The sequence below is a fragment of the Echiichthys vipera genome (assembly GCF_963691815.1).
Source record: "Echiichthys vipera genome assembly, chromosome: 9".
NCBI lineage: Eukaryota > Metazoa > Chordata > Actinopteri > Perciformes > Trachinidae > Echiichthys > Echiichthys vipera.
This window is the reverse complement of record NC_139834.1, coordinates 23,683,327-23,707,270: the sequence shown is the minus strand read 5'-3', so window position 1 is coordinate 23,707,270 and position 23,944 is coordinate 23,683,327. Positions and strand designations below refer to the sequence as shown.

The 23,944-nt window shown below is 40.9% G+C and overlaps 1 protein-coding gene across 1 annotated transcript in view; it reads right to left on the bottom strand.

The window, feature by feature from the left end:
• Positions 1–23,379, bottom strand: part of bsna (bassoon presynaptic cytomatrix protein a) — a gene marked incomplete at both ends in the record, with an annotated part of 144,735 nt that extends 121,356 nt beyond the window's left edge. Inside the window, one exon of the mRNA XM_083920968.1 lies at positions 23,192–23,379. Coding sequence (XP_083777094.1) covers positions 23,192–23,379 — 188 coding nt within the window. The remainder of the gene's footprint in view (positions 1–23,191) is intronic.
• Positions 23,380–23,944: the final 565 nt, after the last annotated feature.

The following is a 23,944-nucleotide window of genomic DNA, read 5'->3' as shown; positions in this document are numbered from 1 at the left end:
GGCTAATGACAGGCCAGATTAATTTACTGAAAGGAAAGTCCCTTTCGCAAACTAGTTTCTTGGCTGACGGCTTAGCATTTCAACTGACATTTAAGCTAACTGGACAGAAGACAGGCTCACTTATTGATTGACTGACCACCTTGCTGGCTGGCTATCTTACAAGGTGACTAGCTAATTCTTGCTCCCACAATTTGGGATCAGACAGATTTCCATTAATTTAAGATCTGATGGGCCAATCACCACCATTTATCTCATGTGGGGCGGGTTTAAGACGATGACTGACTGAGAAGCGTCATAGTTGAAGGTAGTTACTTAAGGTAACTGGCTTACTATGTCCAGCGCATTTACCAGCTGGCTCACAAAACTCAGATCAAACTGTCAAACAGGGCTTATCAAATATGAATCAAGATTCTGTTTCTGTATTGCCTAGTTCTCGCCTGTACTACTGTTCAGCTGTAATTTTGAGAAAGTTTGAGATTGGCTGCCATTTTTCCTCTTCATCAAAACAGACCAAGCACTGCCTCAACTTACAAATGTCGCTCAGCGCTACGTCGTTTTGTCTTGTGATTGCTTTTGGGTCACGTTTCCTTGCTCTAAATCTGTTGTAGGCCTATCCGAATGCATCCATAGGCATTTTGGTCAGATGATAATATACGGTAGGTGTTTGTGCTGTGATTAGCCTAAACAAGGGAAACAAATACCTCATCATCTCACAGCATACAGCGAACAGATAACAGATTATACTGTAGACGTAAAGGTGTAACGAAAAAACAGTCCTCAAGAAATTACTTTTTTATACAACTAATTTGCAACAGCATATGTTTTTAAATCAATGACCACCTGTCTACTAGTTGCATGCACTCCAACTCTAGAATTGAACTGAATTAATTTTGTTGCCAGAGAACATAATCGAGGGAGGAATTATATTTCCTTCCTACTTTTCCGTTACTGACTGACTGATTTACAGTTCATGCTGGATCATTACTATGCTACCTTAATGTCTGTCTGTCTGTCTGCCTGCCTGCCTGTCTGTCTGAGTGAATGAATGAATGGCTACCTGACTACATAACTGGATGTCTGAAGCTAGGTAAACTGGCAGTCAACGACAGCTGCCTCGGTCGGCTCAGATGCTGAAATGAAAGCGGACAAATTCAGACAAATGGAGGCTGGTGTGAAAATGACCAAAGGGAAAAAGCAGTTAAATGCAGGAGAAAAGAGAGGAGAGAGGGAAGGTCTCAGGGAAGAATTACCCTACTTAGCATGCTGCTACACACTTGGGAACCTATCCTTCACCCTCTCATTCTCTCTCTCCATACATCACCACATTTATTATGCTTGCAGATACACGCACACACAAATGGAAATCCATTTCAAGGTGTTTCTCCTCCTGCTGTACCCACTCACTGAATTCAACCGAACTCTACGACATTATGAATCAATATCTGCTGTTTTGAATCTTTATAGGTTGAATAAGTCCATAAAACATCACCTTATGATGAGACATGCTATAAAGAGCTAGGTTTCTCAGTCTCTTGCACACTGTAGATAGTATATAATTTGTCAGAAGCCACTTTAAGCCATCCGTGTAAATCATAGAAGAGACATCAAATTGGAAAATACTGTAGAACAGTGCATAACAAAACTAAGAAAATATTTTTTTAACGTGCTACATTTTTTCCACAATTATGTAGAAGAAGAATCAGCACCAGCGGGGGACCGAAGAAGTTTCACTCTCACTGCAGAGTGAACTTTTACACTCCTCGACCATCTCCTCTGCACTTTAATTGAAAGTCCTATCAGTGAAGTGTCGCCTCGGGAGGAGAGGCGAATAAATGCAATTTAACAGATGAGAGCAAAAATGAAAGAGAGTGGACGGACTGCGAAAGTGTAAAAACAGAGGAATAAGCAAGTGTGAAGACAACGCATGTTTATGTTGCTGTCAGTTCAAACTGAATGGACTGAAATAAACATGCAAATATATCCTATATTGTTGCATGTGTGTGTGTGTGTGTGTGTGTGTGTGTGTGTGTGTGTGTGTGTGTGTGTGTGTGTGTGTGTGTGTGTGTGTGTGTGTGTGTGTGTGTGTGTGTGTGTGTGTGTGTGTGTGTGTGTGTGTGTGTGTGTGTGTGTGTGTGTGTGGAATGTGACATATTCCAGAGTAAACGGTTATGAGAGAGATTTAAATCACATCCTAGAGATTTGATTGGATCACTCTGAAGAGATTCTGGTTTAGCAGATAACCATGTTGTTCTATCAGGAGGAGGATGATTACAGAGAAATTGATAAGAGTTCAACCACACTCTTGATAATTTCAAAGTTTTTGCTTAATAAAATTCAAACACACACCTCATGATATTGGTCTGCTAGCTCTTATGACAAGCTAGCACAAATGCATGCTGGGTGGGATAGCTGGTCACCCCAAATCCCAGTTGAGTAGATAAAATGATGCATATACCTCCAATTTTAAGATGAGGAATTCAATTTGTAACAAAAGAGTGGCATTTTAATACAAAAACACTCAAATTAAAGTATGTTTTAACCTATGTTTGGCACTTAATAAGACAGAATTGAACGATTGACACAGGGATGCAGGATTAGAACTTTTTTGTATAACAAACGAATGTTAAGCTTGTCGTAGTAGTAGTAGTAGTCGACTAGTAGAAAACCTACACACTGCCTGGTGTGTATTTAATAAAAAATCTACTGACCCTTCAGCTGGTATATGCATGATCATCACAGCAGGGCAAATATTCCAATGAAATGATCCTTGAAAATCTAAAAACATAGGACATAGACTTTCAGTTATCCTCACAAATATAAAACTACAAAAATGTTTGTGTGTCTGAGGTTGTGAGTCGGTCTGTTTGTTTAATGTAATGACTTCATACGGAGCGATGGTTTCTCTCTCAAACAAGGAAACACGAGGCTAAAACTACTAAACGGACAAAAGGTTCACAAATCAAAAATCTCTCTTATCTATGAGTGTGTATGAGTATACATACACTCATCTCACTTTTTCACTTGTTGGACATACCCCACTTTCTCCGTCCCTTTACAGTGTCCGGCCCTCCCACTCCTTTGCCCATTCTCTCCTCTCTCTATGATCTTTGTTTACAGAGCGGATTGTTTAGCCTTAATAAGAATAATTTCATAATTACTCTCATTAAGTCAACCAACAGGCCCGCAAGGGGATGATCAAAAACAAAGGCAGCCCTCTGTTGTGGGTAAGTGAGTAAAGAGCAGGGACAAAATATTTTTTCGTCATAAAATGTGTAGAAGAACAAAACAGGTTTGATTGACAATCCTCCGTTCTTGACATTGCTTTTCCAGGTCATTTAAAGAAATGACACACCTAAACTTCTATGCCTTTCAAATCTCTCAAAATGTTCTGTGTGTGTGTGTGTGTGTGTGTGTGTGTGTGTGTGTGTGTGTGTGTGTGTGTGTGTGTGTGTGTGTGTGTGTGTGTGTGTGTGTGTGTGTGTGTGTGTGTGTGTGTGTGTGTGTGTGTGTGTGTGTGTGTGTGTGTGTGTGTGTGTGTGTGTGTGTGCATATGCTTTTGTAAAGCACTTTGTGTCTGCAATGTGCTCCAAATTAACTTGCCTTTCCTTGTCTTACAAAATGTACTCAGAGTTCGATTTGATCTTGTATACAAGAGCAGAAGTACCACATCAATCATAACGTAAGCCTTATTAACATTAAGACAAGCGTCAATAACCCTAATATTAGCCATAAGAGAGCTTTGGGAGAAGCTTAAAACTTTGTGCTGAATATACTTTCAAAGATGTCCTCTAAAGAGCGTCACAGCTTCATAAGTTCTTTAAAACGGGATGGAAAGGGAAAAGTTCAAAACCAGAAAGAGGGAAATTGAGTGCAAGGCAAAAAGAAAATTGACATGAATGTGGCTAAAATTATTTGCCATTCGCTGAGAGGTTGAGACTAAAATGTACTGAGTTATTTAATCTGACATTTTCATCTTGACGTCCTCATCTTGATTTTCTCTGCAGCTGTTTGAAATCACTGAAGATCGCGAGGAAATATAAGTGGATTTTACCAAAATGTGACTTTCCAGGTGGCTAACTCAAGGGAAGTTCAAGAAAGTCCATACAGTTTTTATTTAAACAAGGTTTTGATAGCACCTCATATGAACATAGAGACACATGTCAAAGGCTCAGAATATGTGACATGATATGACAGATGATTTTTTTATCATGAACATAACACAGCTGGCAAACACATACACACGGGCACACTTGGTCAGTTGAGTTGAGTTATGCGTGTGTATGTACGTGCGTGTGTGTTTGTATCTCCAGCACAGGTGTTTGTATTGGTGTTGTTTATATTAGGGGTTAATATATCTCCTAGTACATTTGTGTCATTTGTGACTTTTTCTTCAGCACTGACAGTGAGAGTTGAAGGTACTCTGAACTAAGCAGGATGTGAATGTACATTTATTATAAAAGGGGGAGAACATGTTTTAGGTAGGTTAGGTTATAGTTAAAACCAAGAAGTTATTTGCTTCTAATAATCAATGCCAATAATCAGTGGATCAGACAGATGGTACTCCATTACTTCCTGTATATAGCTCTAAAAAAACAAAGTAAATTTAAAGTTTTTGCTTTGAATTCTAATGATTAATATGAAATAATCAAGAATTACTAATTTAATTGAATCCAGAGTAACTGTGGAAGTCATTTTTAATACTCCAGTGCTGGAGTATGGTCTGGCTGGTCATGGGACTACACTAATTTGGATCCTCAGCAAAGTGGCTGTTACTATGGCAACCCAACCCTCCTCACACTCCAGCCGCTCTCAGGTTAAAATCGCACATGTTTTTGGTAAAAGTATGTGTTACACTGTTCTTTTGAATTCTGCAGACAAGTACACAAGAAAGAGCATCGATTCGGTATGTGTTACACTTTTTGTGGAAATGCCTTTTGTTTGTCTTGACACCTGACGGAAGTACATCTCTGTATAATTCTCACTTTTAAATATGATTTCCCCCCAACCAGCCATCTTCTTTTGCTCCACTAACAGCAGCACCAGGCTATTTCATGCTGCGTGTGTAATAAAAGGATTAATTTGTGCTGCTCAGACTCAGAATGGGCAGTAAATGGGACAGAGGGATATAAATAGAGACTACCTCGCTCAACACTTTCTATTTCCTTAAAACAGGTTGCTGCAAAAGAGGCAAGAAAGCTGTAAGCAAAATAGTTTCTCCACAACCATCATCATCATCATCATCATCATCCTCATCATATTGTGGTGTTCCTAATAATGCATCTTTACTACGATTTGGCCTTGAGGGTTTTTCTGCTTCTTGCTTGCTGATACTGTCTGAGTGTGTGATTTAAAATGGACCAGAAAAATAACTGCGATGGCACATTGAAGATGGAGGTGGTGACATGGATTAGCATGATACAAGGACAATAGGTCAACAGAGGAGTGGACAACTTACATGAAATAGGCTGCACAAATGACTCTACAGAAAAGTTACCAGTTGACCTTTAGTGAAGATTTTTTTTTTTTTAAGGATAATGTGTTTTTTCCTTTTCATGCCTTTATTAGGATAGGACAGCTGGAGGTTGGCGGGAAATGGGAGAGTGAGAAGGAGAGAGGAGGCGACATGCAGTAAGGAGCCACAGGTCGGAGTCGGGGACTTTTAGCCTCTGTATGTGGGGCATCTACTCTAACCACCGAGCCACCGTGCGCCCCATTTAGTGAAGATTATTTAGGAGGTCTACCATTAAGAATGAGCTTTAATGCTGAGTTATTTGAATAATTATATTATCTTCACTGAAGGTAACCTGTGGAGTTTTGGACCGCAATGTTTTTACAAGTAGATCCTTGTTTCGTGTCTATTGTGCACATGCACGAGGACACATGCACACACAAGAGCACATTGCTGTTATAGTCCTGCTGCTGGTTTCACACTATTCCACTGATCTACACTAGGCAGCAGTAACACACACACAAAAACAAAAGTGTGAAAATCATCCCAATTAAAAGTCATAATCCCTATGATTCGAGATACCTTGTTTCCAGCAGCCTCTTTGGTGGTAAGATGTAATTGCAAGCGAGCCTGTTCTTTCAGAGCCCTCCATCTTGTCACTTTCATTGTCACTATGTGTGTCGTTTTTTATTTTTGCTCTTGTGTAAACTTAATTGACACACATTTACCCCTCTACTTCCAGTCCGTCCCCTATATGTCACCCTCTTATAGTAAATCCATACACACACACATGTTCCTATTACACTTCTGCCCTTACTACAAGCCTGACTCAGAAGTTGGAATTTCCCGATTTCCAATTACAAGTGAACGGCGACAGTAACGAGCTCCACCGGCAGACCAACCGCTGTCACCAGCTTCATTAACATGGCGGCATATTTACATCTACAGAGGGAATGTCACCACAGACATGCAGAGTGTAATATTCGGTAAAGAGGCAAGTAGAAGGGATTTCATTAGTGATCATTCACCATTATTTCTCTTACTCTTTGATCGATAGTAATTTAAAAGACAATTAACTTGATGAAAATCTTACAGATTATATCTTTAATGTACAATAATTGAAATGTGAATGGCTCAATTGTAAAATGAACATACTGTTGTTTGTATTGACCTTTTCAAAGTTGTAATCATAAACATTCTAAATGTGTCCAAGTTCGATTCCTGTTGCAGTGAATGTGAATGACATCAACTGACAGGAAGTTAACAAGGACCAAGACTGTTGCCTTTCAATGGAATTCCATTGAAAAGGTCTATATCCAGGAACCTCCACTGACCTCTATCCTATAAGTGTTTGCTAGTCTACAGAATTTCACATACTGCACTGGATGAAAAATTGCCAGAAAATGTGAAAATTAATTTACAAACACAACTTGTGGAGAATAATGCAGCAGTAACAGTCTGGAAAATTGCGTTTTTGTTTGTTCAAGTTATTGTTTCTTGATGAAATGCCAACATGTTTCTGCTTAGACTTCATATAGTCTGTATAATTACGTAACATTAGTGTTTTGTGCCTTACTAAGCCCAGATCATTGTCAGCCGTGACTCTGTTTGTCATCATTGTCCTTCTGAAAGATTCTGATAAAATTTAGTAGTTGTCTGAATATCTGCAGTGCAGTCACTGCAGGCTGGTGGATTAAATGAGAACAACAAATGTTGTCTTACAGAAACAGATGGGGAAAAATGGTGCCAGGCTAAAAATGGTGCCATTAGGCTTTAGGTTGCGGTTAAGTATTTGCTGTTGATTTGATTTTTATCACATTATTAGGCAACAGGCTCACAGCTGGGAAGCACAAATTAGCACTAAGCTAATTTTACTAGTAATTAGACTTGTGGGTTAAAGGCTGTGGTGAGACATTGATCATGTGTGGTGTTTAATCCTTCAATCCAAGAATGCCAGGTGACCACGTCTGAAAGGAGATCCTAGGTTTTAAGTGGGCTGCAGAGGCCTGAAGGTCATGAAACTCAGTGAGCACACAGAGGACTCTGGCACTTCTCAATGCATGGAGGATCAAATCAATAAGGGCCAGACTGAAGTTATGAGGCTGCTGTGTGACTGTGAGGATACGCAGTCTGTCCTTGGCAGAGCCACAACACACCAGAACTGCTGAGCCACAATACCCTGCTGGATTTACCTCTCTCTCTGTAACTCTCTCTCCTTCCTTTATTCTGCTCATTAAGTGTCAAACAGAATCAGAGACAAGCAAGCAGACTGCTCAGTGAGGCCTTCGGAGACTTGGAGGTGTTGTACCAAAATTGAAGTAGACCTGCAAGGCTTGCAGACAGCTGCTCACTTTTCCGCACAACCACGCCTCACATTTGTAATTTCTTTTTTGTTTGATTCATGGACTTTCTAGGTAAGAGATGTCATTTTTGTTTTAGATTTATTACATTTTGGGAGATTAAGGTTTATGTTATATGTCGCCTCACAGCAAGAGGGTTACTGGTTCGAATCCCGGCTGTGGCCCTTCTGTGTGGAGTTTGCATGTTCTCGCTGTGTCTGCGTGGGTTTTCTCCAGGTTCTCCGGCTTTCTTCCACAGTCCAAAGACGTGCACGTGTTAGGTTAATTGATTACTCTAAAATTGCCCGTAGGTGTGTGAGTGGTTGTTTGTCTCTATGTGCCCTGCGATAGACCCGCATCCTGTCCAGGGTGTTCCCTGACCGATGTCAGTTGGGATCGGCTCCAGCCCCCCCGCGACCCTGATAGGGACAAACGGTTGAGGATGGATGGATGGATGAAATTTACCACTTGGGAGCAGCAGCTTTATGTATATGATTCTTTTTTGGGAGGGAGGTGTTATGACAGGGAAATGAGAAAGAGGATGACACGCAGCAAAAGTTCACGGGTTAGAGTCAAACCCGTGCCACTGCGGCGAGGATTCAGCCTCAGTAGGCCTATATGGTGTGCACGCTCTATCAGGTGAGCTACTGGACACTCCAGCAGCACCTTTTAAACTGATGCGATGAATGTGTTGTGGATATGTTAACAAACAGTGGGTTGTTCACACATCCAGCAGAGGGAGAGCATTTAGAGTCTTTTTTCTGGCCACACTATAATGTGCGTCCAGTATCACTCTCTTTTTAGCCCTGTTTTGGTCTCTGAACAACTCCAACACTGCTGTTTGGTGCTGGGCACAGAGTGTGCAGTAGGTTTGATTATAGTAAACGTAATGACTTAGCATTATGGCCATCAGTTATAATATTCCAATTTTGTTTCCATCACTTTTTCTCTGTCGTTCCTACAGTACCAATCAGTCCTTAGCAACTGTTGCTACGGCAGAACCAGAGCTGTAGCAAATTCTGAACACTTAGTAGTTTCAATTGGGAACAAAACACAGCACCATAATTGCTAAATTCAACAGTTGTTAAACACATTAGTAGTCTACTGCTGCACTGGAAATGTACCCGTTTTTCAGGTGCATATTTCACAGCGTGTCCCACACATTCTGTGAGAACAGAGAGTGTCAACGTGGCGCTATAGTCGGAAGCTTGCATGCTATTGAACACAGTAACTTGCGCTCTGCAGGGCTACTTGCTTGTGTTTGTGCGCTTGGCTATGTGTGTGGCACAGCAGACTTAAATGTTGGGTAGAGGTATTTGTAGTGACACATTGGGAGTCCGCTGGTACAAGGGAAATGTAGCTGTTTTTCAGGTTTTACAGCGTGTTCCACTCATTCAGTGCATATTTAATGGATTCAGTGTGGACAAAGGGCGGTCAAAGTACACAATAGTCTGACACTCGCTTGACGCTAGACACTGACATGGTGTAACTAGTGGACAGAGATGCTAGGAAAAGAAATGAGTTATTTCACAACTTGTGAAAGCTGTACAATATCTGTGACAGGTACGAGCTGTTTTCAGTGGAAGACATATAGACCTACTGTATCGCTTCAGCTCAGAGACTGAAACCTATTTGTCTTTTTTTGACAGAAAATAAACTTTACATTGGACCGAGTCCCAACCGCTCTCTCTGACATCCTACTCATCTTGCTCCTGCTAAATTCCCTCTCTTCCTCCTACGTACTCTCTCTATAGTTCCAAGTCCAGTATTTTATTGTCGATGAAAAAACAACTGTGCGCTGCATCTTTATCTTTCTGACACATTCAAATTGTTTCTAAAAGTGGAGACTTGAGAGTATGAGAGTTTTTGTTTACCCATGCTGGGATGGGGTTGGCTCATTATTGGATTTATGTTCAAAATCAGACAAGTCTGCACGATTACAGGATCAGAAGCTGCACCTCCGTTTGAAGCTGCTGGAAAAACTGCTCGCAAACCTTTGAATGCATGGACCGAAGTGACCTAAATTCAAAAATGCCATTTTTTCCTAATTTCATGCTTATAACAAAAACATACCCGTCTGAGTGTCTTTCACTGTGCCAAAACCCCCCCACTGAGTCCAAATGACTGCAGGAGCGGAACTGTGCTGAAAATTAAACTGTGTCATCCAGAGGAAACTGTGGCTCCACTCGGCTCTGTCAGCAAACAAACACAAAGGATTTAATGATTTTCAAATGGAGAAATTAGTGATATTGCTTTTAAATCTTACTTAAACTTCATTAAACACTGCATGTTGTCACCATCCTTCAATCATTGATTAGTATCACGGGTTTGCGTTTATGAATTAAGAATGTTTGTGGGGTGCTGAGTTTGGTAGTTTCTGTTTGGGTTTCCAGCTAGAAACACAACCTCTATTTTTATCATCTATTTTTTTCATCCAGCATCTCTGAATAAAGCACAGTTAAGGTTAAAGCAGATAAATCTGTTTAATTTTCCATGACAAACTAAAAGGTTGAAACGTATTGACTATGAAAAAACATCCATTCATCAATGGGCTTCAAAATACAGGAGAAAAAGGCTCATACACAAACAGCGTGCTACTGTAGTTTGTTCCAGGTGGTGCTGTGTCTGTATTTTAACAAACAAACACACACACAAAGAGCATGCACATTTTCAGCTACTACATCAATACAGGTAACATTTACTGTCAGGTGGCGACAACATAATGAGAAAACGTGGCGTGACCTTCGCTAGTGCAGTGGGAATAAAATGGCAGAGCACAGCAAAATATTCTCTGACAAACAAATGAAAGTCAGAGGAATTATATCCAAGACCAATGAAAACAAACAGCGAGTGTAGGTGCCATTCACCCACAGGCATTATCGCTGTACGGAAGGAAAAATAAGATGTACAATTCAATGGCATTGAGTAATCATAGAAATATACCTAATTTGTTTTATGAAATAATATCATAATTAGTCAAATTTGCCACAGTAAGCTGGAAGAAAGTGCTGTCATTGATGAGACAGCTCAGAAATAAAGAATTAAGAGGTAAAAGGTAGTCTCTAAATGAATCAGTTGACCCAGGAATCAGTAAAGATGACAATTTGAAGTTATATTTTCATTCATTACTATTACATTTGACAGATCTTCTTGCCAAAAGTATAAAAGTCAAGCCGGGTGACCACTGCACGTAAAGTATTCAATGGTGAGGAATCACTTTTTAAATGAAGAACTGGTAAGCTATAAAACTCGTGCAAAAAACGAATTTAAATGTTGATGATCACTCAACATCAGGGAGGAACATAGACTGTTTAAAAGATGGATGTAGCGTCTCCGTCTGGGCCCTTTCTCTCAACTTGATCCAATGGTCCTCACTTATGGGAGTCGCCATCTTGACAGACTCCAGTCTCCACCTCATTTCCCCTACCCAAAAAAGGCATTGATGTGACATTGGGGGACAGAAATACTTTCATCCGGCTGACGTACCTCTGATGAGAAGAGAGGGTCAGCGGCTAGCTCTCGCTCAAGAGGCCACGCATACATAAAAACTAGCCTGGTACAAAAAAATTCACCCCCCTCAGTGTTTTCATGGAGATATGACCTCGTGGGATAAATAAAGTAATTCTTCTTCTTCTTCTTCTTCTTCTTCTTCTTCTTCTTCTAAATATACAGACTAGAATGTTTTTAAGCAGGGTTAACTATGCTGTGAAAACCGCCTGTTTAACATTAGGGTCAATAAGAAATTGCTCTGTAATGCAAATTACTCCTACTGGACACTCAGAGAACTGCAGTTTTTGGCACTTCCGTATTGGATCAACCAGGAAATCGCTGTGATGGGGGCTCGGGGAGGAAACTCCTTCAGTAGTAGTAGTAACATTCTACATGAGTGCGATCTTCACAACACAGGGGTGAAGTGAAGGACGAATGTGTTGAGAATATGTAAACAAATGGAGGGTTGATCATGCAGCAGATGCAAATCAACATTATCATTCAGAGTCACAGAGCAAGTCTCCCGGAGGTCAGGTGATGGAGTATATCAAGCGTCAAACTCCGCTGGGATGAGGATTGGGTGGATGGTTGGGTAAAACACACACAACAGACTCTGATGAGACAGATGTTTGTGTCCCTTTCGTGTGGTGTCCCATGTGAAAGTGACGCTTAATGACATAACAGACGTACTTATTTTGACCCAAACCATGCTATTCTACTAAACCTAATCAAGAAGTTGTGATACCTAAATAGATTTGTGTGAATTCTCAATGATAACCACATGTTTAAAAGTGTTGGTATGAGATGAGAAAGGAACGAGGCTGATACGGATCACATCTCTGTGTATTTTCGATAAAAACATGTCTGTCGAGTGCCCATATAGTGCTACCTTCCTCCCTCATGTGTCTTGCACAAACAGCATAATTCGCTCAACGCCATCGTGCACACATGAATCTCTGACCCATCGTCTTCTCCCACGTCAAATTTCTGGCGCTCTACATATGTCATCTGGTAAAATTGATACGATTGGCTATGAGCTACGTACAAACGCATTTGATAGACATTCATAACACCCAATAAACGGCTATGGGCAATCTGAACCAAGCCTTAAATACGAGAAAATTAACGGGTGGTTCCCAGACCAAATCTTCTTGAGATTTGGTCACGTTAGCCGGACTACACGAACAGCGGTCTCCTGGTGGAAGTCCTGTGTTTGTTTAAAGCATCCATCGACACCAACCCCCTCTCCTCAGAGACATTGTTACTTTTTAGATTATGTCACCTGATGTCCTTTGCTCTTATAATAATTATTACAATCATTGGAGGAAACTGATACAATAAAGGAAATATCGGTAATAAGCTGCTTGTACGTAAATGCTTGTAGTAATAAGCTGCTTTCTGGGTGAAGACCTCCACCAGATATATTGAAGTCCATTTCTCTGTGTCATTGTGCACCAAATGTATTTTAGAAGTGCTATTATTTATTTCTGCTCAGTACAGAGCAATCATCCCCGTACTGTTCATGCAAAGCGGCTCAGCAGTCTCAGTGCTTAATTTCAGGCCAGTTATTATGGGAAGTGGCTCATTTGTTTATTGTTTTCCACGCTAGTTTTACCTGGATTATAACTCTTCATTTGAAGCCTACAATGTGGGATTGAAATAAATGAAATACAGACTAAAGGGAGACATGTATCCAGGTAAATGTCAGGGCCAGGCTAATGTGTGGGTCAGTCTCTGTCGCAGTGTCTGAAGAGTTTGTTCTGACCAGAGCTGGCTTATTAATTGTCCCCTGTTGTGTTGGTTTTCTGGCAGAGACAGATGAGCTGTGCAGATCGGTAGTTGACCCTGCAGATTTTTGCCCCGCGTCGGGTCACAGCTCGACTCAGAGCCGATCAATTTGTTGACACCAGAGCTTCACCCAGACAGGATTTCTTGGCAGGGTGAGAGGACCCCTCAACCGGCAGTTGGATCACACGACACTGAAACAGTTTGTGTGAAACCAGTAATTGTGAAATACCTCCAGGGAGAGTGGAAATTCATGTAAAACCACACTTAAACTGTCATTTGAACCCCTTCCACAAATAAATGTAAATCTTCTCCGCAAATCTGTCTGTCACTGCCAGAGGACATATACTCATATACACTTGTTAATGCTATATGGGGCAGCAGGGAGGGTGAAAATAAATTGAATTGCCTTTGTCAAATTGAGTTTACAGTAACTGCCTGCCAAACGTGTGCCTTTGTGCATTCATTCTGTTTTTTGACACTGGAGAACAGAGGAACTCTTTATCCTAGTCCCACAGAACCAAATTAGCATACAGGGAAAAACATATGTGATGTTTCTCAAACACCTAGTTAGCAAAATATTGAAAAAATATGAAATCAGTGCTCACTAGAAGGATTTACAATGTTCATTTAAAATTTCAAATATGTAAATGTATTATGTAATGTACTGTATATGATCAGGAAAATAATTAACTGATCAAAGCTCAAGATTCATACACATCAAAACTAATCTATGTATATTTTAGCCAATAGCTCAGCAAGCAAATGGTCTAATCCTAATATGATGGTTTGAGGGGTTAATAAAGAACATGAATAATGGTTAATTTTTGAATTAATTTTCTAGTTTCTAGTCTTTTTTATTCGAAAAAGGCAGCTGTATTTGCACTGAATAGCCTTTCTTGGTCCTGAATGAACTAAAAAAAAACTATTTTCTAAGATAAAAACCACGGTAATGTTTTGTAAGCTAGTTGTCCTCAAAATGCCTCTGGGTGCAATTGGATGGGCCTACAACTAATCAGAGCAACAAAACATGACCTACAAATGCAAGTTTTTTCTTTGTGTGTTGTTTTTTAAACCCTATATGTGTGGTCTGTTTTGAAGCAGCTAATCAGTTCACGAAAAATGTATTTCTGACAGTTTAGGCAAGAAATAGGCAATAGGGTAACATTATCTTGATTGATATTTGATCAGCACGGCCTAGTTTGACAGGTTGTTCTGAGTTTTGTGATAAGCTACACCTGACAGACCTTAATACTGGACGGTGATGCTCCTCTGTCAGTCATCGTCTGAAACCTGCCCCACGTAAGATAAACGTTTGTGATTGGTCCTTCAGATCTCAAGCTGCTGGAAATTTGTCTGAATATGAGGTCAGATGTACCTGCCAGAGCAAATGCTAGGTAGATTTGTCTGGTTCTCAGATTACCGCACCCCTAGCATCATTGTAGAAACTTGCTGTGCTGGTTGAGGGGGTTCAAGGCAGCGCTGCACTCTGCTCACTATATGATGTCAGGGCCAACGAGACTGCTATCTGTTACAAATCCCTGCTGAGCCCTGGAAATGGACTGACAGCCCAAACCAGGAAGCCTCCGTAATCTAGACTTTGTGTCCTTCATTCGCAGAAAGTAGAACCTAACGAATTTGTGGTATTAAAAACATTGTAAAGGGTTTAAGAGTTGTTCATTCTGTGACTTGCAAAAACCTGTGTGTCAATCTTGCAAGCAAGCTAAGATGACATTATCATTATCATCATTATGAAGGCCAGAGCACCGCCAAAGTTGGGCCAGCGAAAGGCCCTATTGGATTTGCTCTGTTTCTTATTATTCTGTCAAATGAATTGCCTTTTTGGAGGCTTTATCATATTCAAAAACTAACCTAACTTCACAAATTTTCAGGGATGGTGAAAATTTACATATTTTATTGTTTTTTAGAAATGGGCGTGGCAAATTGACTCGCTAGCACGCCCTAGAGAACAGCCCAGACTCCCAGATTGGCGAAACTGTATGAATACCAGTAGGCATATTCTATAACTTATCCAGGCGTGGACTAATATCCTAAACTCAACCGGAAGTCGGCCATTATGAATTTTATGGCCGTTTTTTTCCACTTTTGCACGTGATACTTTAACAAACTCCCCTAAGAGATTTAACACAATCAACTTCAAAATCGCTCAGAAACCACGATACAGAGCCTCACAAAGCTTGAACACTCTCTCTAGCGGAACAAACTGGAAGCACTACAAGACTTGCGATAGACTCTCTGCACTGCGTCCCATGGTCGCAGATAGACACAGACGCAGGCCGACACGGCCCCCGTCGTGTGGGGGTTGCGAGGGCCCGTTCATCGCTGCCCGCAGCTTTAATTTTTCCTTATTTTTTCTTCTCTTCTATTGTGTTTGTTTTCTTTTTTGGTTTTGTTTTCCTATGAGTTTGTACTTTGAATGAGCTGTGTTGTGTGTAGAGTGCTAAAGATAAAGTTGATTTGTTTGACTATAGACTGTATAAAATAATGGTTGTATGCTAGGACAAATTCCTACACATTCACATTGAAACTGCAGTAGTTTTCGATGTCCTGGTTAAATAATCCAACAGATAATCCATTATCCACCCGCGTATTCCCTGTGATTCAACAGATTTCACCCCTCGTCCTGCTCAGATAGGCGTATCGTTTCTGTTCAGTCTATTTCTGTGTTCACTCATAAGCCCCAGCGACAGCATCTATTTGCTGAAAACCAATACTGTCTTGGGCTGTGATATTGTGCTTATTGCCATCTTATCTCCCGATGCAGCCACCCAAACACATTTAGTATTTGGAGGCTCCCGCAAACATGTCCTCCTGATAACAGGGCGTGTAAATATATAGAGAGCCTCTGTCTGTCTCTCGCCCACTCTGTCACAAACACATAATTCAAAAAAAGAAATCTCAGTTCTCAAGCTCACACAACACACACACAGAAAAACATATCCTGTCTTCTTTTCGTTCACAATTGCTCCCGATCACATTCACGTTAACATTTCGAGGGAGAGGTCAGGCTGCGATGGTGACTAAGACCTTGCTCACTGCCTTTCCGGGGTAACAGTCAGAAAGTTGACCTACATCTTAGGGCAGGACAGTGTTTTCCAACTGTATGGATCTCAAATAGACTAAGAAGACACAGAATTTAAAGTGACAACATCACTTAAGAGAGAGAGAGCTTGAGGCAAACTGTGCTGTCTTGTTTTTGTTTTTTTAGTCTAGTAAGACAAAGCCCAATCTGCTGCCGCATTTTTATCAAAAACCTTGAGGTATTTGTTTAAATGTGTTTAAATTGATATATAAAGTTAAGTTGTGTGCTGTGATTTGCTACAGTATGTGCTGTTTTGTTTATCATTTGGTGTTGTATTACTACTATTACTACTACTACTAAGGAGGCAGCTATATGTGTCCTGCATTTGAGTCCAAGATAGGTTTGAGTGATGTGACAAGATTATCGTTCAACACAATACTTCAATTATACAGTGCCTGTTATGTAGTTAGCACTGCATTCAGTCTCTCTCTTCAGTGTTTACCCTATTCACTTCAACCATCTTTGGTTAGTTCACGTGTCTGTAACAATAGAGAAACAGTCGAGTGTCTGTTACCTAAACTGCTAAAATCAGTTTAAGAGGTAAAGTGAAGAATGCTGCTACTCTTCAACCGGTTACCAGATTAAGTAGTAGTAATGGCAGGGTGCGCTCACTAGCTATAGTCTGATCAACATTAAATTCACCACCTCATCAAACGTATGGGTTGTTAACAAAATGTAGGCGTCATCAATAACTATAAACATGTCATTAAATAAGTGTAAAATAGTGCTTATTAACTGCATGTAAATTGTAACTGCAATATACCGTATGTGTCTGCAGTCAATAGATATTTATATTATATTTTCATATATCTTTTATCTTAAAGCTTTATAATTTCAGTAGGGGAATTTCAATATCAGCCAATGCTAGTCCATTAAGGATATTGCATCGTATTACATCGTATCGCATCGTATTGCATCGTATCATATTACATCGTATCGTATTGCATCGTATCGTATCGCATCGTATCGTATCGCATCGTATTGCATCGTATCGTATTGCAGCGTATCGTATTGCATCGTATCGTATCGCATCGTATCGTATCGTATCGCATCGTATCGTATCGTAGTGCATCGTATGGTATCGTATCACATTGTGTCGTATCGCATATCATATCGCATAGTATTATATTGTATCACATACTGTAGTATTATATTGTATCGCATCACTATACTCAAATTTCATATGTCTAAGTGTATTTGTTTTAAATTAAGGGCTGATTTCAAAGTGGCCCCTAACAGTGGTTATGAGTTCATCACTGTTTGTCTCAAAGCAGCTAATTACTAACTAAGTATGCCAAGATAAAAGGCAAAGACCAGTGTCTTGAGAGAGCCATTTTAGGTCAATTAATTCTTCCAATCTTCCCCATCCACAATATTTTGACCACATACGGTGGAATCCACATTAATAATTGAAGAATCTTTTTCCTGCTGTGCTCAGAAATAATACTTATGCAAACTTAAAATGTATTAGCATCAGAAAATATTAAAGCTCCACTTATCTTTTGTGGTGACAATGAATCAAATATTTGTGTTACATGAAAAAATGTGTGCTTTTACAGATGAAGCCAGAGAGAATTATCAACAAACTCTGCAGCTCTACAGAGCTTTTAAGCTTGTTTTGGCTAACTGCTTTGGTTTAATGGCATATTTACTGTGCTGTATAGTTTAGTCTCAGTGTCAATTCCATCCCTTATCAAGCAGCAGGCAGCTGTTTTCAGTGATCAACCTCTGGCAAACCCACCATACTTTACCTGCCCAGCACCAAACAGCAGGATCTAGCAGTTAAAAAGCCTCATTTCCTTTTTCAGACTTCAGAGACCAAAGAGCTAAAAGGAGAGGGAATATTGGAATTACATTCATCAGGTGGGCACAAAACATGGAACCTATTCTGTCGCTGCATCACCTTTTACACTATTTGTGAGTAAAGAAGCAAAGCTTGGATGTTGGATAAAGGGGGCAGACCAACTCAACCAACATCCACAGCTACAGTATAAACTATATGTCACCAACAATGTATTTCTTCTACCTACAGCCTGATGGTCAAACTGAAATGTTGGCCTACATCTACTTAGCATCACACCCGATCATTTTCAACCTCACCACGGATTTCAACAACAAAAGGCTAAAGGGTGGCCGGTAACCAGCCCACTCAGCAGACCAGAAACTGAATTGTATCAGCGTTTGTTCCTCTGCTGATGTGAGAAAAAAAATTCACGTCACTTCGAGTAAGAACATCAGCAAAAAGCCTCAATGACAAACTCACTTGCACTGTACATTCATGCTGAACACGGCAGTGACAGGCTGCTGCTTTTGTGCAAGAGGTGAAAAAACAAAGTCACACATTAACATGCACACACTCCAAAAACACACGTCTTACAGGCATGCCTCTCTGGAAAGTGAAAATTGGTCTCAAGTGTGTTAGAGAAATGAAAAATAACTTTTTTCTGTCTCCAACATTTTCACACTCTACTACACAAGTACTCTCTGTCTCTCTCTCTCTCTCTGTCTCTCTCTGTCTCTCTCTGTCTCTCTCTCTCTCTCTCTCTCTCTCTCTCTCTCTCTCTCTCTCTCTCTCTCTCTCTCTCTCTCTCTCTCTCTCTCTCTCTCTCTCTCTCTCTCTCTCTCTCTCTCTCTTCACACAGCTTGATAAATGTGTATAGGGGATAAATTGTGATGACTGCCAACAGTCCTAACTATTCAAGCAGCTCTTCACAGTTACTGATAATATACACAACAGTGTGCGTAATACACACACATACACACATTTACACCAGACATACTCACACACCGCCTCAACTTTACGTGACCAATAAGTGTGCAAACATGAGTGTAATGCCACAGAAAGAGCTTGGTCTGTTCCATATGTGCTGTAAATGTAATCTTCTCTAATATGAATGTACTTTATTTGCATGGCTTGGATTAAATACAAGTGTACTGTACAAGACATGTTGTACAATATCTGCAATGGTATGCATACATTAAAAAAAAAAACATCCAACCTTAATCAAAATTTAAAAAATATATATATATATATATTTATATATATATTTATTTTTAAAGACTTTTAACTGTTTTGGTGGTGTAGTGTATTCTTGTTTGTTTTGCTGGTTGTCCCTGGATGATCCTTGACTGGAGTGAGTTTTATGCCACTTTTGATCTATGACTGCCCCATCGCTCCCTTCCCCCTTCTTGCAGTTCCCCTAGGTTTTATCCCATTGTACACCGCACATGATCTATTTCCACCAGCTTCTATTCCCTCCATCTTTTCTCTCCCCTTTCACCTCCTTCAGCTCTCTCTCTCTCTCTCTCTCTCTCTCTCTCTCTCTCTCTCTCTCTCTCTCTCTCCTTATCTGTACTCCCATATCCTATAGAGCACTACGGTTGTATCTCATTGTAAAAGCAAAGCCATTTATAGGCTCCTGGTTATTGGTTGAGAAGGGGGCGGAGATCAAGTGAGAGCGAGATAGAGGGGGAGGGATTTTCACCAGTGGGGCAAATGTACAGTATAATTCCAGAGGCCGTGCTGTCAAGAAGAGAAATAGCATCACTTGTTTAAGAAAATGCGTCAAAGCAACATATGTTTACATTAAAGAGACAAAGCTCTTTCACGGCCATGTGATGGGAGTTGTCACTACCCGATCCGTACCGGAAAATCGTTTTGTTCAGGTCCTATCCCTTCATCAATGGACTATCCTGACCCTGTTCAATTTTACTGTCTAACCTCAACCACCTTTGCACATGCATAGAACAAATTGGGCTCCCATCTGCAATATTTTTTTCCAAAGATGGCAAAGACATGACATTAGAACTATTAAAAGGTTTAAAGTTACTGAGCCCTTTTTTAATACAACTATTGATTTGGGGTGCATTTATTTGATGGTTAGACCAACACATTGTTGGTTTTGGTCTCGTTGACAATTCGAAATTTGAGTAATGGCAGCCTTAGCCATTTAAGAAAACACACTGCCATACCGCTTCACATTATCATTGTCGACAGCACAAAATGTTAACCGAGTGGTATGTTGATTTCGAGGCAGAGAGGAAGAAAATGGATGGAACAAAGGTGGAAATACTCAGTAAAACGAAAATGTGTAAAGATTGATTGAAAAAGAAAGAGAGAGATGAAAGCAATAGGATGAGAGGGATAAGAAGAAAAGGAGACTGAAGGAAAAGGGAACTAAGCGAGAGCGTCATCCTTGCTCCTTAAGACTGCAAGTGTGCACAGGATACACAGAGAAACGGGGAGAAAAGGGGAGAAGGAAAAGGGAGTGTGCAAAGGATACAGGGAGGAAGAGAGTGATAGGAGCAGGCAGTCAGGCAGAGGCAATGCAGAAGAGGGAGGGAGTGTGTAAGAGTGTGTGAGAGTGAAAGAGGCGGAGGCGAGCAAACACGTTCTGCACGTGATTCAATCTGTTCACATGGCCTTGTATTAAGCCATTATAAATACTTAAAGTAAAGCACTTCATGAAGCGAAACCCTCTTCTATTTATTCAGAATAGATTTGAAATGTGTGATTTTCCGGTCTGAAACAGGGAGTGCAAAAACCTGCAGATGTATTTTACAGAGAATATTTGATAAGAGCAACAAAGACGTGGACTACACCACTGTGAATATCCTAAACAGAGTAATAGGAAAAATTCATCAGAGCATGTTCAGCTCGGTTGTCGTTCATCGGAAAGGAGCTGAAGCTGTCATCTGCTCACTGAGTCCTGGTGTTATATAATGATGGATAGGCCGGTTCTGCCTTCCTTTTCTCTCCTACAGAGGCATGAATCAAACCTAGGATGTGGCCTAAATATAACCCTCACACCCTGGTGCGTTTGTAGGCCAGCTGTAGCCCTACTCTTGCATTAATTCCACATAATACCAACATACTGTAGGTCTCTGTACAGCAGCCTGGCTGCAGAAGGGTTCTATGGATGAGGTGATACAGTAATCTGTGAATCCTGGATTGTGGCAAAGACAAAAGATTGCCACATATGTGTGAGCTGAGCCAAGCTAAAGGACAGATTGGAGCTGTAGGAGAGAAAGTGATCCTACAAAAAAGAAAAGCTGCTACTTTGTATGTAGGTGTAGGTGCCATGATCGGTGTCTACTGTACAGCTATAGAGCGCTGCCAGGATGAAGTATGTTTGTAGGCCCACCCGGATGTTAGCATTGCCCTGGGTTCTCTCAACAAAAAGCCATTGAACACAAATGAACATTGCTTTCATGATTTTTGAAATGTGAATGCAATCGCCAGAAGTAATAAGCTAACGTCGGGCTAAAATCAAACTACACCACCCACAAGCCTCCCACCAATTTTGCATGTACGACGTGATTAGGTCTTAATAGAAACTACGTTTTTAAAGACACCTTTAAAACACGCTTCAAAACTCACGATACAAGGTATTTTATCTTGTAGAACAAAACATTGACATATCTTAAGCCAGTGTCAACACAGACTTTATTTAAGGCAACTAACCAAACACCCATTGACTTTGAGACGAAGGCGTCCGGGTTTTCGGACTCACTCATGTAGCACTCTGTTGCGCAGATGTTATGTCAGGTCGTGCTAGGACACATGTGATGGTGTGATGTTGTGGTTAGGGTCATGCCATTGCATGTGTAGTATGTGTGACACAGTACAACAACTTCAATATGCATTACAGGAAATGTTCGTATATATACACATATTCGGCCTTTGTCCATTAAAAAAACGCTGACAGTCATGACAGCAGGGTTGCATGTTCATCAGAATAACAAAATGTAGTTATGACATATACTGTATATATATATAGATTATGCATAAGAAATAGCATGATTTAGTGATGGCATCTGGTGTATGTGCAATGTTGTTGATATAATGACATGGTAGGATTATTTGATAGTCTGTTTCTTAAGTCCAGTAATGTTGAACTGAGAGACACTGTGTATTGATAATATTAGTATTGTGAAATGAGATTAGAAATGTAATTGTGCTTATATTATTATTATTATTATTATTATTATTATTATTATTATTATTATTATGATTATTATTATTATCATTATTATTAGTAGTAGTATTATTATTATTATTATTATTATTATTATCATCATTATTATGTAATTGTGATCCGTCATTTTTGGTTTAATGTATGTAGCACAGGTCTAGGCTTTGGTTTGACATGGCATGGTACGGTATGGAATGTCGGTAATGATCATTTGCCTGTCAGATGCTTCTACGTCATTAACGGGATACGTTGGCGTTGCTGATAGTAGCATAGTCAGGCAAGCCCCTTAACGTACGAACACACACACACTCACACTCACTCACACACTCACACACATGCACAATCACACACCTTCAGCGGCACCCTCCTCTCGCCCATACGGAAATAAACGAGAGTATGGAGTCGCTTCAAGCATCCAGCTGCAGCACATCTCCAGCTCAAACCACAAAAACGTCCCAGTGGTCACGTTTCTTAAAACATAATGGAGAAAAACGCAGGTTCGGCTGCGTATTTTTTCAGCGGCTGTCAAAGACACGTCCCATTCAACACAGTATACGGCAAAAGCACAATCCGAGCAGGAGGGAGGAGGAAATACTATGAACGGCACATGACGCCGAGAAATAAAAAAAACACAATCTGAGGGCAAAACAGCCGTAAATGCAAGATGATGGAAGCCGTAACGTAGCGCAGGGGGGCACGGTTGTTGTAATCAACCTTAACACACAATGTCAAACCTGTTAAAACGAGCCGTCGAGGCTCAGCAGTGCAGCTGTAGCGTTTCAGCACCGCGGACAGCTCTCGGCTTTACAGCATCACAGATCGGCGCGGGATGTCACTCCTCTCCTCTTAATAACCACCTCTCATCGTGCACGAGAGAGGGAAACAATTTGTGACATCCTGTTAATACCATCGCTCTTAAATCTGAACCTAATGACATCTGCTCTCCATCAACCGTTTCCGCGTTAAAGCACACTGTGAGGTGGAGTAACCCCAGAGCACTTTACCCAGCATCATTTACCCGAAACACTTTCACTACTACTGCTGCTCCTACCTCGTCATTCCCATCCCGGGGCCTCCGATCCCCATCCCTCCCCCGGCAGCGGTTCCGTTGACCGGCTTCATATGCTGTCCTGTCCCCGGTCCTGCTGCAGGTCCTCCGGGCATCACCGACCCCATCATCCCGGCGGCTCCCGGCTCACCGGGCTGCCCGCCGCCCTCCATGCTCGCTTCGTTCCCCATCTCGCTCTCGGCTCAGGAGACGGGGAGGGAGGTGGAGAAAGGTAGTAGGTCAAATAGGCGGTGTCGCTTCTCCGTCGCTATGTCGTTGTCGTTTTTTCATGTACAATCAGAAAAAGAATGAATGGAAAAAAAGAGGAGCGACACTGGCAGAGCGAACTCAGCGTTGCTCCTCCATCACCGCCATCATCATCGTCAGCTTCAGGACCAGTGAGCTGCCTCCTGACGCGATGACGGGAGCGCGCCGCGCGGCCACAGCAACTGCGAGGGCAAATAAAAGCGCGAGAGGCGAGAGAAACCGAGATTAGATTAGATTAGATTAGATGAAAGTTAAATGAGCCCCGTGGGGGAAATTGGGTCGCAGCAGCAGCACGATTAGGATACACGAAGCAACGTGGAGACATTTTTAAAGAGCGGTACACTCGGACACAGATAGAGACGAGTTAATGATATTTCTCAGGGAGGTATTGATTCAGGTTGTTTCCCCTCATAACTCGCAGTTTTTTTAATTGACTATATTGTGCTCTATTTAGATTAACGCTGCAATGTAAAATGGGTAAACTGATTT